We start from the raw sequence: 15,124 nt of genomic DNA on the forward strand, positions 1-15,124 counted from the left end.
GGAGGGAGTCACGCCTCGTCCCAGAGAAACAGCGGCCATCACGCGGGCGGGTCAGACGTTGGATGGAGGACAGCTGCCTCCGTTTCCTCCAGTCTCAGCCCAGAACGCGGGGGCGGAGCTCTCCGTGGTGCTGAAGCTGGAGCCCGACGTTCCCCTCTGAGAAGAAACTCCCAGGAATGATCAGCGATCAGTGTCGTTGGCAGCAGCACGTGTTGAATAACCACTTTTGAGACTTTATCGTGACATCGGGGGTTCTTCTCCAAGATAGTGATGATGATGATGATGATGATGATGATGATGATGGTGATGGTGATGGTGATGGTGATGGTGATGATGATGGTGATGGTGATGGTGATGGTGATGATGAATCCTCAGATCCAACCTTATGGAGATAAAAATCATTACTAGTGTTCTTGGGTTAAACTTTTCTTAAAATTATAAATAAATACTTTTAAAATAATCCTAATCCAATTTAAACTTGAAATCACAGCACGTCAGCCTGTGCAACACATAGATGAGTTTTTATTTTTCTGTTTTTCGGTTTTGTAAGCGGCCTCCATCGTTTCATCCCACAAGGTCACCTTGAATCCAGACCAGCTACCTTCTCCTTCCTGCTGTCTCTTATCGTTGTCCCAGGGAAAGATGTGAAGGGAACCAGCATGAAAAAAATAAGGGAAAACCGGAATCATACTGTGGTGGCACAGGCTCACAAAGGCTGAGCTGCAGCGTGAATCCGCTGGCGTTTCCTTCGTTAGTGGTAAAAAGAGCAAACACACTTGACCTGGAGTGGTGGTGGTGCTGGAGGAGTTACAGGGTTTAAATCGTCTGGGTGTCATGGCAACAGAACTTTAACACAAAGGCCACTCATGTTCCCGGCGACTTTAACCCTTCAGCTCTCGACGTGAACTCATCAAAGTTCACTTTAATCCCGACGCTCAGCTCTGTTGTCACTTCTGGCTCGATCGGTCAACAAGCGGTGGATTATTTTAGAGCCTTTTCTTCTCCTGAGGTGCCTCCAATAAATCTGGGGCTCTCTTCGGGTCATCTACTCCATCACTGCGCCCACCCCCGACTCCTCGTGCAGCCCGTCCTCTGCCGGCTACGTCCTTGTCGACTCGTGGAGCTAAACACTGTTGCTGATGTGATCGGACTGGCAATAGTGCCCCCCACCACACACACACACACACACACACACACACACACACACACACACCTCACGGTTAGCAGAACAGAACTAATGTAAGGACGGTAAAAAATGAAGGATTTTTCATAGCCCAAACCAGCATGAATCACTGGTGATCCTTTTTATTTCAGATTCTTTTCTCTTTTTTTTTTCAAACACAGATAATTTTTACACGTTGCTCGTACATTTTTACCCTCCCGATCGCTGACAACTCTGGAGTTCTGTCAGGAAATCCAAACCTGATAAATACATAGACGAGTGCGCCCTGACAGGCTCTGCCTGAGTCGTCAGGCTCGGTGATTTTCCCAGATGCGTTCTGCGCCTTCGATAATGTCAGCCTCAACATGTTCGATAAGGTCCGGTAATTACGCTGTCATTAAGATTATAATAACAGCCCTAAGTGTTTCCAACTTTTTGCCACTTGCATCAGCAATAATTGCTAGCAATTAACATCTTCTGGCCTTTGTTCATTTAGTCTGCCTGTAGTTCTGTACACCTTCTCTGTGAACCCCTGTCTGGGTGGTTTTAGCCAAAAAAAACAAACAAAAGAAAATGGTGAAGTCATTCATCAATTTCACTTTAAAGCAAACGAAAACATCGCTATATTTCAATAGTTTACCTTGATGACTTTTCTCGTTGCCACGACAGCTAGCTGAATCTGTTCAATACTGTTTAGGCAAATGTTGTGCACTTTTCCACAATCATACAATAGAGACACAGAATCCACGGGAGTAAAGAATCACACGCCGTCACATCAGACAAACCAGAACCACACTGGATGAGAGCGCTCAGTTGTTACCGTTGCTAATAACATAGATTCTGGAAACCGATACGGACGTGTCACGAACTACCAGCAGCAAACTTTAACAGAGCGCACACGTAACATCATATGTACAAAATCTTCTTTAGCGGTGGAACTACCAACTACCATGTAACAATCAGTGAGATCTTCAGGTGGAGAATTAAAAAAAAGGGTTCTTCTCTTCTGGGTGGTGTTTTGGTGAGTGGGTGTCTTCAGTGTTCCTTGGAACATGTAACTTTGGATAAACATGTAACACTTCCTTTTGTTTTTTGAGTGGGAAACTTCAAAACACCCAATTTGTGCAGCGCCTTCCGTCATACGTGTGTTGATGGAGTGACGTTCACGCCGACGTTCTCCACTGCCGAATCTCCGCTGGTCAAACAACAGTCAACATGGAGACGTGTGTCGCCCAAAGATCTCGAAATCTTAAAAATAAAAAAATGAGCTGGAGCTTGCTGAGGTCAGCGGCGTCGACCTGCCGCCTTTACAAAAGCTGGACGTCCTGTAGCGGCGCTGGAAAAGTAACAACCAGCATGAGCAGCAGGATGGAGGCGCACGAGCTCGTGAGCGCGACTCCTGAACTCCTGGCGATGGCATTAGAGCTGCTGGACTCGCCCAGTTGATGGTTCTGCGGGAGGAACGTCAGAAGGTCAACGTGACTTTAGTTTAGAGGACATTAAGATATGACCAAAAAGAGCTCCGTGGGGACAATAAAGCAACGATTACGTCCGAATTAAAACCAGATTAGCAACACTAATGATGATAAAAATGCTGGAGAATTCCATTAGAACGGTCAGTTTTGGTTCTAATCCAACCCTTTCATACATAGAGAGCAACGTCAAACTGGGACGACTATATTTCTGAAGAAGGATGTGCAATACTGTTGCATATTAACACCACTCTAACACCAGTCAGTTTGGGCAGATCTGCTCCCAGAAGGAGCCGAAGCCGCATCGGAGGCAGAATTTCACCCAAAAAAGTGACATCACGGAGTCGGAAGCCACAGAGCTGATGAGACGGCTGCACACGAACGCACGCCGGTGGCATCTAATCAGTGCTGTCAGTAAATCCACTCCTGTCGTGTCATGTTGCAACTCTCCAAAGCAGGGGTCCCCAAACTTTTTCCTGTGAGGGCCACATAACTTTTGCCTTCTCTGATAAGGGGCCAGGGTCAGTTTATAACAGAAAAAGTGCGAGGATTGCAGGAGTGCCTTAACGTAAAAAATTATTGTTTTCAAGAAAGCACAATCAAATAACCCTTTCTGGTTTCTTCACACAAAAAAAGTCCTTGGAACATAAACTTGCTGCTGTGCCATGCACAAGCTTAACAGATCCAAGTTCAGCTTACTTAAATGACTCATATGAGCAGTCTCTAAAGTCCAACTTCATTATCAAATACAAATACATATATATGAAAAAAAATCAAAATGCTTTCTGGTATTGTTCAGGGGGCCAGACCAAATGTGGAGGTGGGCCGTATCTGGCCCACGGGCCATAGTTTGGGGACCAATGCTCCAAAGTAATAAAACGAGTTCTTACCACACACAGGGTGGCATCCACCGTCTGATTGGATGCCAGGTTTTGGGCCTGAGTCCAAAGGTTTGGAAAAAAAAAACAGAAAGAAAAGCGGCATTAACTTAACTCAATCTTTCCTAATCACGCTGCTCTCTGAGGATGAGAGACGGACAGATGGAGCTGCAGCTATTCCATCAAATATTCATCCCCTGGCTTCTCTGACATTACCATTCATTTAAGGAGCCTCGGCCCAAAAGGCAAAATTAGAACCACCCGAGTCTGGAAGTCAAACTGTTAAAGGGCATATTTAAGCATCCAAACAAGGTCGAGTCAACTCCCGCTGCTACACACAGATTTTAGGCACATAAATATCACTTCAGGACAGTTTAATACATTACAAGTTTAAATACACACTCACAAACAGCAGGAGAGGAAATGATAAAGCAAGTCTTTTGGGAACATCTTAAACACCCTATAAACTGTTTGTTTAAGCAGAACGATTGCTCCCAGCCCAAAAGTCCAGAAGAAGAATGATTAATTGGTTTTGAGGAGGTCTTTCCTCTTGCAGAACATTTTTTCTTTTGTGGTGATAAATCATATTATCACTATTAAAAGCCAATGTGATAGATTGTGTTGCTTTAAGTCTGTGATATCATCTTGCTTAAAAATATGGCCACTTCCAATTTATCTGAGGAGAATAACTCTGGAGTTTGTGGGCAAAGCCAGGAAAAAGTACTCGAGAAGCAGCAGGAGGGGAAACATCTCAGCAAACACTTGGCGACGTGCTGCCTCACATGGGTCAGCCCCATCTTGGTGATACTTTTGAGCGTTTGGAAATGGCTGCAGACCCATCTCCAACCTTCAGCGTGACCTTCAAACAGTCTCTTCACATCACCGGGACTGTGCTACAGAAAATTGGCCATCTCATCCAACCTAAAGAGCCCAGAAACATGCTAACCCTCGTCAACTGACCCCAAAAACATGGCATCCATTGATCCGTCCCTTGGCCAGTGGACAGTCTTTACCAGAGGACAGGTTAGGCTGAAGGACTCACACACAACTGAAACAACACCAAATTTGTACTGTACTTGTGAGAACTCATGCTTGCTCTTAATCCCTCCCCCATCTTATTAGCTTAATGCTAACATCATAACTAAACCCCTAATCCTGACCCAAACCCTCGTCTGAACCTTCAAACCAAGTCTGACAAATGGGAGTGTAATGTGTAGTCTGGTCCTCACTGTGTAACCTGTACACACACACACACACACACACACACACACACAAACCCCTTTAGGCCATTTCTGATGTTGCTGAGGCCACCAATTAGTTTTGACATGACAGCTTTGGAAACCTTGACTCCACACTGACATCTCATCTTCCTCCCTGGGGGGGGGGGGACTCTGTGCATGCCTTAAAACCATCCCGATCCGTCAAAGTCACCAAACCTGATGCCTGGCACTGAGACAGAAGCCCCACAACTGGCACAACCTAATGTTTAGGTCTCACTAGTTTTGAATTCCAGATTGTTGCAAAGTTGTTGATGTCATCAAAGTTCACGCGGTGCTAATTACACGAAGATAATAAACAAATGACCTCTGACCTGTGAACTTCTGAGTCGATAAAGATTCAAAATTAAGTAAAATTACAGTCAATAAGCAATGTTAGTCTTACAGTCAACGCGTCATGACAACATTGACTGATTCTTTACCTGCAAGGTGCCACAGACGGGATACAACGGATCACCATTGAGATCCAGTTTGCTCAAGTGCGTCAGCGCATCCAGCGCATTGCTGCTTTGGTCTTTGACCCTTCGAGTGATGCTCGGCTCTGCTGCAGTGGGCTCAATGGGGGGCTGAGGCTGCCACACCCCAACATCAGTACCGTTTCCGAATGCTTGTATTGCGTTTCCTGAAAGAACGGGAATCTTTAGGATGGGATGTTGAGAGTCTGCCTGTAATCCACCGTTGGTTTAGTTTAGCTCTACAACCCAACATGCATAAACAAAATGAGCGTGCGAACTAACGGAGGCATCGGTTGTTGGTGAAAAGCTCCGCAAATCGCTGACACTCCGGCTTGCTGTTCCCGCTGCTGCTGCAGTCGCACCACGGCGACAGGCTTATGCCCAGCGACCGCACGTAGTTGGGCGTCATCACCGTACCTGAAAATACAGGGGGGGTAAACGAGCATGGTGACCACACTCCCGCCTTTGGGTGGAGCCTATGAGGCTCTTCTTTCTTCTGTTTCTTCAGCAACACTGAGCAGCAAACTGCGATCCTGCCACGGCCACGCCATTCATTCATCATGGGATAGATGTGCACGCTCACACGTGTCATTGGAGGCAATGAGAGTAGAGTTATTCTGGTTTAGGAGCGACAGACTGTTATAGATGCAGGAACACTTGAACCGTTAAACCCCAATGAAGAGTCGTGGCTGCTCGAGTCAGCGTGTAAAAACAAACTCAGATGAGATCAGAAAGCACAAGAGAGACATGTGGCCACTTAATCCTCTTCATTATCTTATCTCTACGTCTTTTCAAGCACCTTACTCCCGCTCCTGTGAGGGAATAATAAATTTGCTAACTCACCAATGAGGCCCGAGTAGGACAGCAGACAGTCGGCGTAGCTCTCCCTCAGGCAGCCGGATATGGAGCGAACCTCAGGCTGACAGCTGCTGATAAAGTCGGCCAGCCTCGACCTATAAACACACACGACAGATGCTAATTTCTTGTTGCTGTTGTTAGCCGCGCGGGCTAAAATCTTCCCAGTTTTACAGCCTATAATATGTAATCCTGCCATCTTTTCAAGCTGACTCAATGTCAGAGCGGCCTTTTCCATCTCCGTTAATATTCTGAGTGCTCTACTTTCAATTTGGACTTTCCATTACAGGAGATTTTTTGTTTTGAGTGGAGCTTCCAAAAAGGTCCCAGGGAGGCCCTCGGCCGTCGCACCTGCAGATGTAGTTGGTCTTGCAGGCGTTTTGGAGAGACAAACAGTTTGGCTTGTCTTTGTCCTCATAGGAGCAGATGGGGACGATGGTCTGTCGTCTGCGCTCTGCACAGGCCGTCTGGTCCCCCGCAGGACAGGAGCAGAACAGCATCCCGTAGCTGTATTTTGTTGGAACCTTCAGTTTTAGGAAAGACAGAAAAAAGCTGTTTCTCATAGATGATACAGTTATAAATCTTGAGTGAATCAGGTGATTGTTGGGAAAAAATAGTGTTTCTTGTACTTTTCTTAAGCTAAAGTTTCTTTGATGATCTCAAATTTGCCAGCGCAATAAGAGCAAAAACAGAGGATATCTGTAACGCTGGGATTCCGATGGATGCGGATCGGCTCTGCTCCGCCGTCCGTCAACAACCGCAGGCTCCACCGGACAGCGGGAATCATGAGGACTCGTGAGATTTGGGGAATTCAGACACAACAGTGCGATATAGTACATCACAAAACCTCATGCTCATCCAGAGGAGAAAAACAAAATGGACCCAAAGCAAGAGGGGCGGCACTCAGGAGTGTTCATGGAAATGGGGTGTGTTTTTGTGCCACCCCCTAAATTCCTGGACTGAGCAGAGAAACCAGGAAAAACCTGCTGATTACCTTGTCAAAGAAGTGCCGCAGGGCTTTGTGGCATTTGCGTTTGTTGCAGATCTCAGAGGCAGACACCCTGCTGGTGCAGGGGTTGATGTAAGCCGAGCGGTATTTCTTGCACGTGTCATTCAGGTTGCACGCTTTGGCGGCGTTCAGGCAGTTGTTTTCTTTGGTGGATGCGGGCTCAGCTGAAAGGAGGCAGAAAAGGAACCTTTTGGTGGTGGATGGTGCACAGACGACATAGATGCAGCTTCGTGAGCAGACACAAACACGTACAAATGCTTGCGCCCGTTTAATAGGCGTAACTGAGCTTTTGTTATTTTCAGCTTGGTAGAGAATCTACCTTTCAAAAGGCCTGAAGGCAGCGCATCAAGCAAGCGCTCCCTTCTCGACTAAGCCTTTCTCAGGACGCTTCTCTTTCTCCCACGCTTTAGCCAGCACAGAGGCGCTCACCTCTCGGATTCCTCATTCGGAGTTGAAGTCCTTCTTGCTCGGCTGACTTTTGTGCCATAACACAGAGTGCTTCCTCTGCCGTGACATGGAAGAGCGAGTTCTGTAATTCTGCCTTTTGAGGTGGAATTAAAGGCCGCTGCACTTTTTCATGCGCCGCTGAATGAGCCATGATTATATCTGAATACAGTCTTGAACCTTGGGTTAATCACATATTACAGAACTCATTACTTGCATCTAACAAGTGCCTGGAGATGTGAGCTGGGACTTCGGGCTGCGTGGAGCTCTTGGGTCAGAGGTGGGACAATTCCACACAAAATGGTTGCCGCCCAGAGAGGGGAGTTGCCCACCTCAAGCCCGAATCTGCCAGAGGTTCCTGACACCTTTCTAACATCTCTGAGCGGGTGCAAAGGTTTCATCTTTCTTCATCAATAAAATATGAACTGATAACACAAGTCAATCAGGCTCCTTGTAAGGTTCAGATGATACAAGAGAATACAAAGTTAGGATGTCTAATATGTGAAGACATCGTCAGAGACGCTACAATGTTTTATGTAATTGCAGGAAATTGTAATTGTACCTACGAGAACAACCCTCTGACCTCTCACCACTAGATGTCTCTAAACATTACACAATTAAAATGGTTGTTATGGTTTGCTTCACTTTTATAAGTAATATTTCCTTCTGATTCATTTCCTTTAATGGCAGAGAAACCAGATCTCAGAAAATCCCCAAACCATAAATAGCTAACACGGATTCATCCACCGAATTAAGTAACGTTAGCTCTAATGCCTTAGCAGCAACCAGAACCTCTGAAGTAAAACAAATACGGTTCAGAAGCCTCCAGGCTTCAAGGGACAGAACACGTCTGTTTAAGCCCTCTTAGGTTTCATCCCCAGAGCAAAACCACCCTGCTGCCATTCACTTTGCTGTCAGTTTAGCAACAGCGGAATCTCACCTTTTAACCTCAAATAGGCGGCCACAAAAGACCTTCGGGAAGACACCCAGTTAGGTCCAATTTAAACCTGAAGGAGAGCTTCATTATGGGGCTGGAAAGGACATCCTATCTAGTATGCACCTGTGATCCACCAGCAAAGTAACATGATGTCATCATTTAAAGGCTGAGTATGTAAAAATGGCAAAAATGGCAAAGTGTGTAGCCTAGCTAAAACTATAGAAGCTGAAAATGGGGATCTGCCACAGAACTGGCTGCAATGTTAAAGAATCTTTAATCGAGACCAGTTGTACACCTCCAACAGACCGCATTGTAAAATTGTGTGGTTAAACCAAAGCGTCAGAGCAGAGAACATAGCAACAACATGTTAGCCATCCTTACTGTCATCCATGTTGGAGAACCTACCGCACCACTTCTGGGGCACTGGCAAAAATAGTATTCATTCTTGGTCACATGACTAAAACTAGTATTGTTTCTTAGTCACATGACTGCTGTCACACAATTGGAATCAAATCGTAACCCACGTATGCAGATGATTCCTAATTTCACGTGACACTAAGGTGGCTTTAGTCAGACATCCCAGTTTTCTCTGGGCAGCTCCTAGCATGACATTAAGTGTTGACAACAAGTCTCTTGTTAGCCGCTCTGAGTACAGCAAGCAAGCGTGCAGCTTATGTGAATTCAGTTCAATTCAATTTTTTGCATATTTCTCGACGCTTTGCAGAAATCTCTTAACGGGGCGTGACCCCAGAAGGAAAACTCCCTTTAATGTAAAGAAGCCTTGACCAGAGGCATTTAATGGGACCCTCCTGCTCTCTCCCTCTGCTCTCCAAGACCCTGCACATAGAATCAGCGGACACTGTCTTTAATCAAGGGTTAATTAGCAAAAAGATGGAGATCGCCGCCATCCCTCACGTCTGCACAGCATCATGGTGTTACATCTTCAAAAGGTCTCTGGTCATTGATTTAGCTGCGGAGCTTTGCCGATGTTCCTGGACACACAATGCGGCAGATCATAACCCTCGATATGAGTTAAGAATGTAATAAATTTGTCATAAGCAAAGCATTCCAGAGGCGTTGCAATAAAAAAAAAAGGGATCAAATCAATCAGGGCGTTTGAAGCCACATTCGCCACTTTTTATCAGCGTTAATCCCGATAAATCTCTTCAAGGTGTCTGAAGACTGTGAGCAGTCATATAAATAAACATCCATCTGATCACTAATTAATCCCACAGAGGGCTTGTGGGAATAAATAAAGAGGTTTTAGTGACATTTCTCAGAAGATAAAAGGCCACCTGGATTTCTGGACGCAGCAATCAGGAGATGTTTGAATTTGCTGTAACAGAGTCATCAAGTCTGAGCTGGACACGAGTCCAAATGAGGACTAGGGTCCGAATATTAACATTTTCAGCCAGTTCAATGGAGAACCTCTGAATAATCCTGTAACCAATCCAGGTCCCTGGTGACCATATCAAACGAAACGCTCGCCCGTTAGACATGCGAGGTGCCCGCAAGTGACTTCAGCGCTCACCGGTGTCAGTTTCAGGGTGGCCACCCGATCCCGCTCCCCGGCGAATATTTATGTAGGATTCCAACTTTAATGGGAGAACTCGCTCATCTTCTTTGCCGGCTTTTATCAAAGTGGATTTGCTGTTACATTCACAAAGGAGGTAACGAGTTTGTTGGCTCCTGTCAGTATCAAAGCGCAGCAGCTCACTCGGAGGATGATGTGGGTGATTGTGCGCTGCACTATTTTACACCCTGATGGCCTGGAGCCCGGCTTAGTTACAGGCAGGAATGAGGTCACTTATGGCAAATGGATTCCTGATATCCAAACCATAAAGTGATTTCCCCTCCCCTTCTTTCTCTTTTCAGAATTCCCTTTGGCTGTTCACACACCGCTGCACGTCGTACCCACTGGTCAGCTCTGCCTGGGGGATGGGGGATGGGGGGGGGGTATTTTGCTCACTGGCCATTTCTCATAAATAACGATGAGTTGTGCTTCGGCTACGTCAATAGCTGTGACGGAACAGGGCATTACCGGCAGACAGGACTTTTCCTAATACGTCTTTGTCACCCGTTCAGCTCCCGGTGAGATAGCTCCTGCCCTTATTAACTCTTGTTCTGGATTACCAGCTGATTGGCTTCCTCAAATGTGCCTGATTCCCTGTTTCCAGCGTCCTCCTGGTTCCCTCCCTGCGTCCCAACACAGACAGGAACTCCAACAACATTGCACTTTCTGTTTATAATCCAGTTAACCATGATGTCAGCGCACGGAGCGCAGGGGCACTGTGATATGCTAAGTGGATTCAATCATAGAAAGAGCCAGAGGAAGAAAAAAAAGAGTGAAATGGTTTCTGGCTGGTGATGCAGACGCCCTCCTCCATCCAGGAAGCCCAGAGCTCGTCACATTTCACAGCTCCTGTTTAGTCAGACAGATGGTTAATTACTCCTGTGTATATGTGTGTGTGTGTGTGTGTGTGTGTGATTTCTGTAGATAGGTGTCTCCCATCTACTGGAGGCATATGCTCCCAATCTTCACTTTGGACAACACACACTTCAAATCAGCGTTGCACCCCCCGGTTTCCGTTTCATGTCCTCTCAGCGTTACAAGCTCTGTAATCCCAGGCTGTGGGCCACCAGGGTGGTTCACGAAAAACCCAAGTCGAAGCAACGCAACTTCCCTCTTAGCTGCACGAGCCTGGGAGGCAAAACTCAGCCAGACCGCTGCTCTTTACTCCCACCGATGACAGGGACAGACACTAAACTGCTAACCCGGGCTATGGCAGGTCACAGCGGCGGATAGGAGCGTTGTGGTGAACAATGGCTGCTGAGAAGTGGCTGCAAAACAGCAACAGATTCCCAGCGGAGACGTGGCCACGTGGACCGAATCTCCGAACGCTGACTCCAGTTAAGCAACAGCGGTAGAAAAGCAGCATCTTACCGGCGATGATGGGAGCCAGGCGGAAAATATCCGACAGCCGGCTGTTGACCGGTTCATAAGGAGAGTATTCCAGCAAGTCATTACCTGCGGGACAAACAGGAAGCTGTGAAGAACACCTGAAACGATCCGCTGGGAGTTTTCTGTTTGTGCTGGGGGATTCTCACCCAGCCACCACGTTAAGATGCTATTCACTTATTCTACAGTTTCAACACTCATTGTTTCGCTTTAAACAGACCCGAAATGACAGTGGTGTGCACCAGCCCTGAGTCCTACCCTGTAAGCTCTGAAATATGCTCCAGAAGATCCGGAGGCAGTTCTTCTCCTTCTTCATGCCTCTCCTGCACCTGCAGTTGTACAGCGGGCTCTGCTTCATGGCTTCGATGGCGCTGCGACACTCGCCCTGCGCCTCCGGACCCGGGACCGCGCTGAAGTTGCTCTCCCGGCCCGCCACGCACTGCCTCATCGTGCGGTACTTGGTGCTGCAGGTGGGCTCCCTTAGGCACTGCTCGCTGGCCTTTACGCAGTCGAGGTGCACGGGCCGGGCCGGCGCGCTGCCGCCCTCGCCCCTCAAGGTGAGCAGCGGGTCTGGAAGTGAAGCAGATTCACGCGTGTCCACGGTGATTGCGTCTTTGTCGAAGATGCGCAAGGACTAACGCAAACTTTACGCGTGACTGGAACACCGCGCGCAATTGTGGCGTGATGGCTGAAAGGCTTACTTACCCGGGAGGGCCAACATGATGACAAAAGTTAAGATCATTGCGCGTCGGGGTGATTCGCGGGAGAGAAGAATTTAACTGCTCAGACGGATCCGCGCGTCTTCAGCTTCCAAACGACGGGAGGTGAAGTGACGATGCATCCTGTTGGTCCCTCAGCAGCTCCCGAGCCGAGTCCAGCGGCCACAAGCTCAATGCGCGAACCTCCCCGAGTTGCTGACGAGCAAATAAGACGCGCACGGCGGTGGACCATTTCCACCTCACTGTTCTCCAGCAGCAACTCCTCCGGAGCTCCCGACTGCCGCGCCTCACGCGCACAAACTGCGCCTGGACCAAACTTTTAACAGTCGCACCAGCCAAGCCTTTATCACCCAATGAGCACCGTTAGAATCTAAAAAAGGGCAGAAAACATCGCGCTCCGCATTTGAAGCGCGCGTTTGATCAGGACTGTCCTCCTCTCTGATGAAGAACTCTGCCGAGCCAGCGCGCAACGGTGACGTCAGGCGTCCGTGCGCGGAATGGAGCCATTAACGTCTAAATCTACGTTATAAATCAGTTAAAGAGCAGCATGTGACATCACCGAGTAGAATCACAGAGGGCTCAGGAGGATAAATCCATCTAGATAAATGTTCCGAACACTCTCCCCGCTGTTTTTGGAGAAAACCATTCCAAGGTATTTCTTTCCCCTCAACTTTAGCAGCACAAATTCTAATTCTTATTTATCTGAAACTGCAGTTGCTAGAGGTGACCTGTCCGGACCGCGGGTCCAATCATGTTGAACAATTGTGATTCATGGCAACAAAGTCAGCAAAGCAAACCCGAACCTGACGGCGGGAAAACCCTCAAACTGTTGCGCAGCCATTTTTCTTTTTTTCTTTTCTTTTCTTTTCTTTTCTTTTCTTTTCTTTTCTTTTCTTTTCTTTTCTTTTCTTTTCTTTTCTTTTCTTTTCATGCAGGTTTCACCCTTACTGGGTCTGGTCCAGTCCTGCAGGGGACTGGGCTGGGAGTCAGAGGGTTTCAGGTTCAGGTCCCAGAGTGGGGCTAAAATGGAGGGACATTTCCAAGGACATATTTAGAGCAATGCTGAGGTACCCTCCAGCATTTTGGACCCCTCTCTTTTAATTATGGGCCAATAAATAAACAAAATAAATAAACTTCTAAACTGATGCCGGGCCACACTGGGACATTTCTCTCCTCGTTCATTTATCCTCTTTGTTCTCTCCAGCTTGTTTCCGACACTGTCGCCGCAGCAACATTGATTTTCCTTCCTGTCCTTTCCGAATGACTGTGAAAGGACAAGCGTGAATGTGACGGGGGCCAAAGACAACCTCTCAGGATCTGCCTCCTTTCTGCTCTTTTACAGTTACACTTCTCCTCTTCACCGGAGGTTTAATGATATTTGTCTGCGGGTATCGAATCACAGGCGAGGCTGAATCAATGGCCGACGGACTGATTCATGAACTGAGTGGATTACATTAGCATGTTAATAAAAACGCTCTCAGTCCCAGCAGAAGTTAAAAGCAGGCTTAAAGATATTGATGTGTTGATCATGTGCGGGCAGGGCCAACAAGCAGGAGGCTTCTGGCCCACACGTCCTAACAACATCAACACTCCAACGTGCGTTCCACTTGAATTGTTAATCTCAGGCCCTAAACTGTTGTCACGGGGCTTAAATGCACATGGTTGGCAGAGCAGTCAGTCCAAGCTGGGCTGAGGAGCTCGTGCACGTGATTAAACAGAGAGGAATCACACGTTTCCCCACATTCAGAGAAAACAAGACTCTGGGTTTTTGATTTGATTTAATTTTTGGCTGTGTGGATGTTCACTTACTTTATTGCACGGAGTCACTCTCCATGAGGAGATTTAGTGTTATTGCTGCTGCTTGTGATTGATTACTGCTCTCTTAAGCCCTGCTGGAGGCGAGGGAGCCATCGCTTGATCAGCTTCCAGCGTCGTTCTTCCTGCTCGTGTCCAACTTAAACACATGAAAAATCCATCGAGAGACATCAGCAGGAAGCGGCTCCGTATCACTCATTCCCGTCCGGCCCAAGCCCCCCCTACCCGTCCCTCTTTGCCTACGTTTGATGCCCCCCCCCACCCAGGAGCACCACAGCTGAGCTTACAGGAGGAGATTTCTGAGGGGGTGATTGATACCAGATCTCCAGATCCACGAGCAACGCCGAGCTGTCGTGAGGTCCTGAGACCTGCCTCGGGATGCTGTGATTAAAAGAAAGATCCATCTCTGATTGCCAGCAGTCCTGACAGTGGTGTTAGTTACAGATGCTCCGAGACCCTCATTTAATATCAACAAACCCTCCTGAGAACTATAGGAACACACTCACACACCGCCTCTGTCTTTATAAGTATTTGCGGGGACTTTGAACGGCCCGATAGATTCCTCAGTTCCTTACTCAAACCCCATCCATCCTAACTAACCAGCAAACCCTGATCCTATCCTTAGCAATATTCTGACCCCAACCTTAAAATTACAGTATGTCTTAACCCTCACACACTCACACACAAGTTCCCAGGACCACCAAAATGTCCTCACTTTGCTTGTAGAATGAGTATTTCAGTACTCTATATCTAGCAAATAATAGGCCATGGGATATTACTTTTTCTCTGCTCTGATTACATTTTTTAGGTCACGTACCTCATTTCTCATTTAGATACAGTTCATAATAAGTGTATTCTCTTATCTCTATGGATAGAAAACAGAGGTAACAGCACACTCACTTATTAAAATAACAATAAATCCCGGTCTGTTGTTCTGTGTTTTGCTTTTATTTAAAGAATCATGAGTATTTACATTTAAAAAAAAAGCATTTTCACCTCTACATCCTCATAGTCTTCAACACCTCCTGACGTGTCTGATATGAAGGACGGCGTTGCTCTGCCAGCAGGGAAATATAGACAGACAGTACCATCTAGTGGAATTCATAACCTACTGTAGCTGCTGAGCCATGGCCTTCTCTCTC

General features: G+C 47.0%; 1 protein-coding gene across 1 annotated transcript; it reads right to left on the reverse strand.

Moving 5' to 3' along the window:
- Positions 1-1,263: 1,263 nt before the first annotated feature.
- gfra1b (gdnf family receptor alpha 1b) lies at positions 1,264-12,793 on the reverse strand. Its single transcript, XM_057046640.1, has 10 exons — positions 12,154-12,793; positions 11,707-12,018; positions 11,434-11,517; positions 7,094-7,272; positions 6,451-6,623; positions 6,088-6,197; positions 5,527-5,661; positions 5,212-5,411; positions 3,525-3,572; positions 1,264-2,613 (listed from the first exon to the last, which is right to left on the reverse strand). Exons 1-10 carry the CDS (start codon positions 12,188-12,190, stop codon positions 2,470-2,472), a joined length of 1,422 nt encoding a protein of 473 aa, XP_056902620.1. The 5' UTR covers positions 12,191-12,793; the 3' UTR covers positions 1,264-2,469.
- Positions 12,794-15,124: the final 2,331 nt, after the last annotated feature.

Source organism: Takifugu flavidus, chromosome 1 (genome assembly GCF_003711565.1).
Source record: "Takifugu flavidus isolate HTHZ2018 chromosome 1, ASM371156v2, whole genome shotgun sequence".
Lineage (NCBI taxonomy): Eukaryota > Metazoa > Chordata > Actinopteri > Tetraodontiformes > Tetraodontidae > Takifugu > Takifugu flavidus.

What these genes read in the sequence shown, in the direction of transcription:
- gfra1b (XM_057046640.1), bottom strand. Translation starts at nt 12,190, where the DNA reads ATGATCTTAACTTTTGTCATCATGTTGGCCCTCCCGG. An exon ending in CATATTTCAGAGCTTACAGG is followed by an intron (nt 11,518 to 11,706) that starts GTAGGACTCAGG and finishes TTTGTCCCGCAG; the next exon opens with GTAATGACTTGCTGGAATAC. An exon ending in TGCGGCACTTCTTTGACAAG is followed by an intron (nt 6,624 to 7,093) that starts GTAATCAGCAGG and finishes CTAAAACTGAAG; the next exon opens with GTTCCAACAAAATACAGCTA.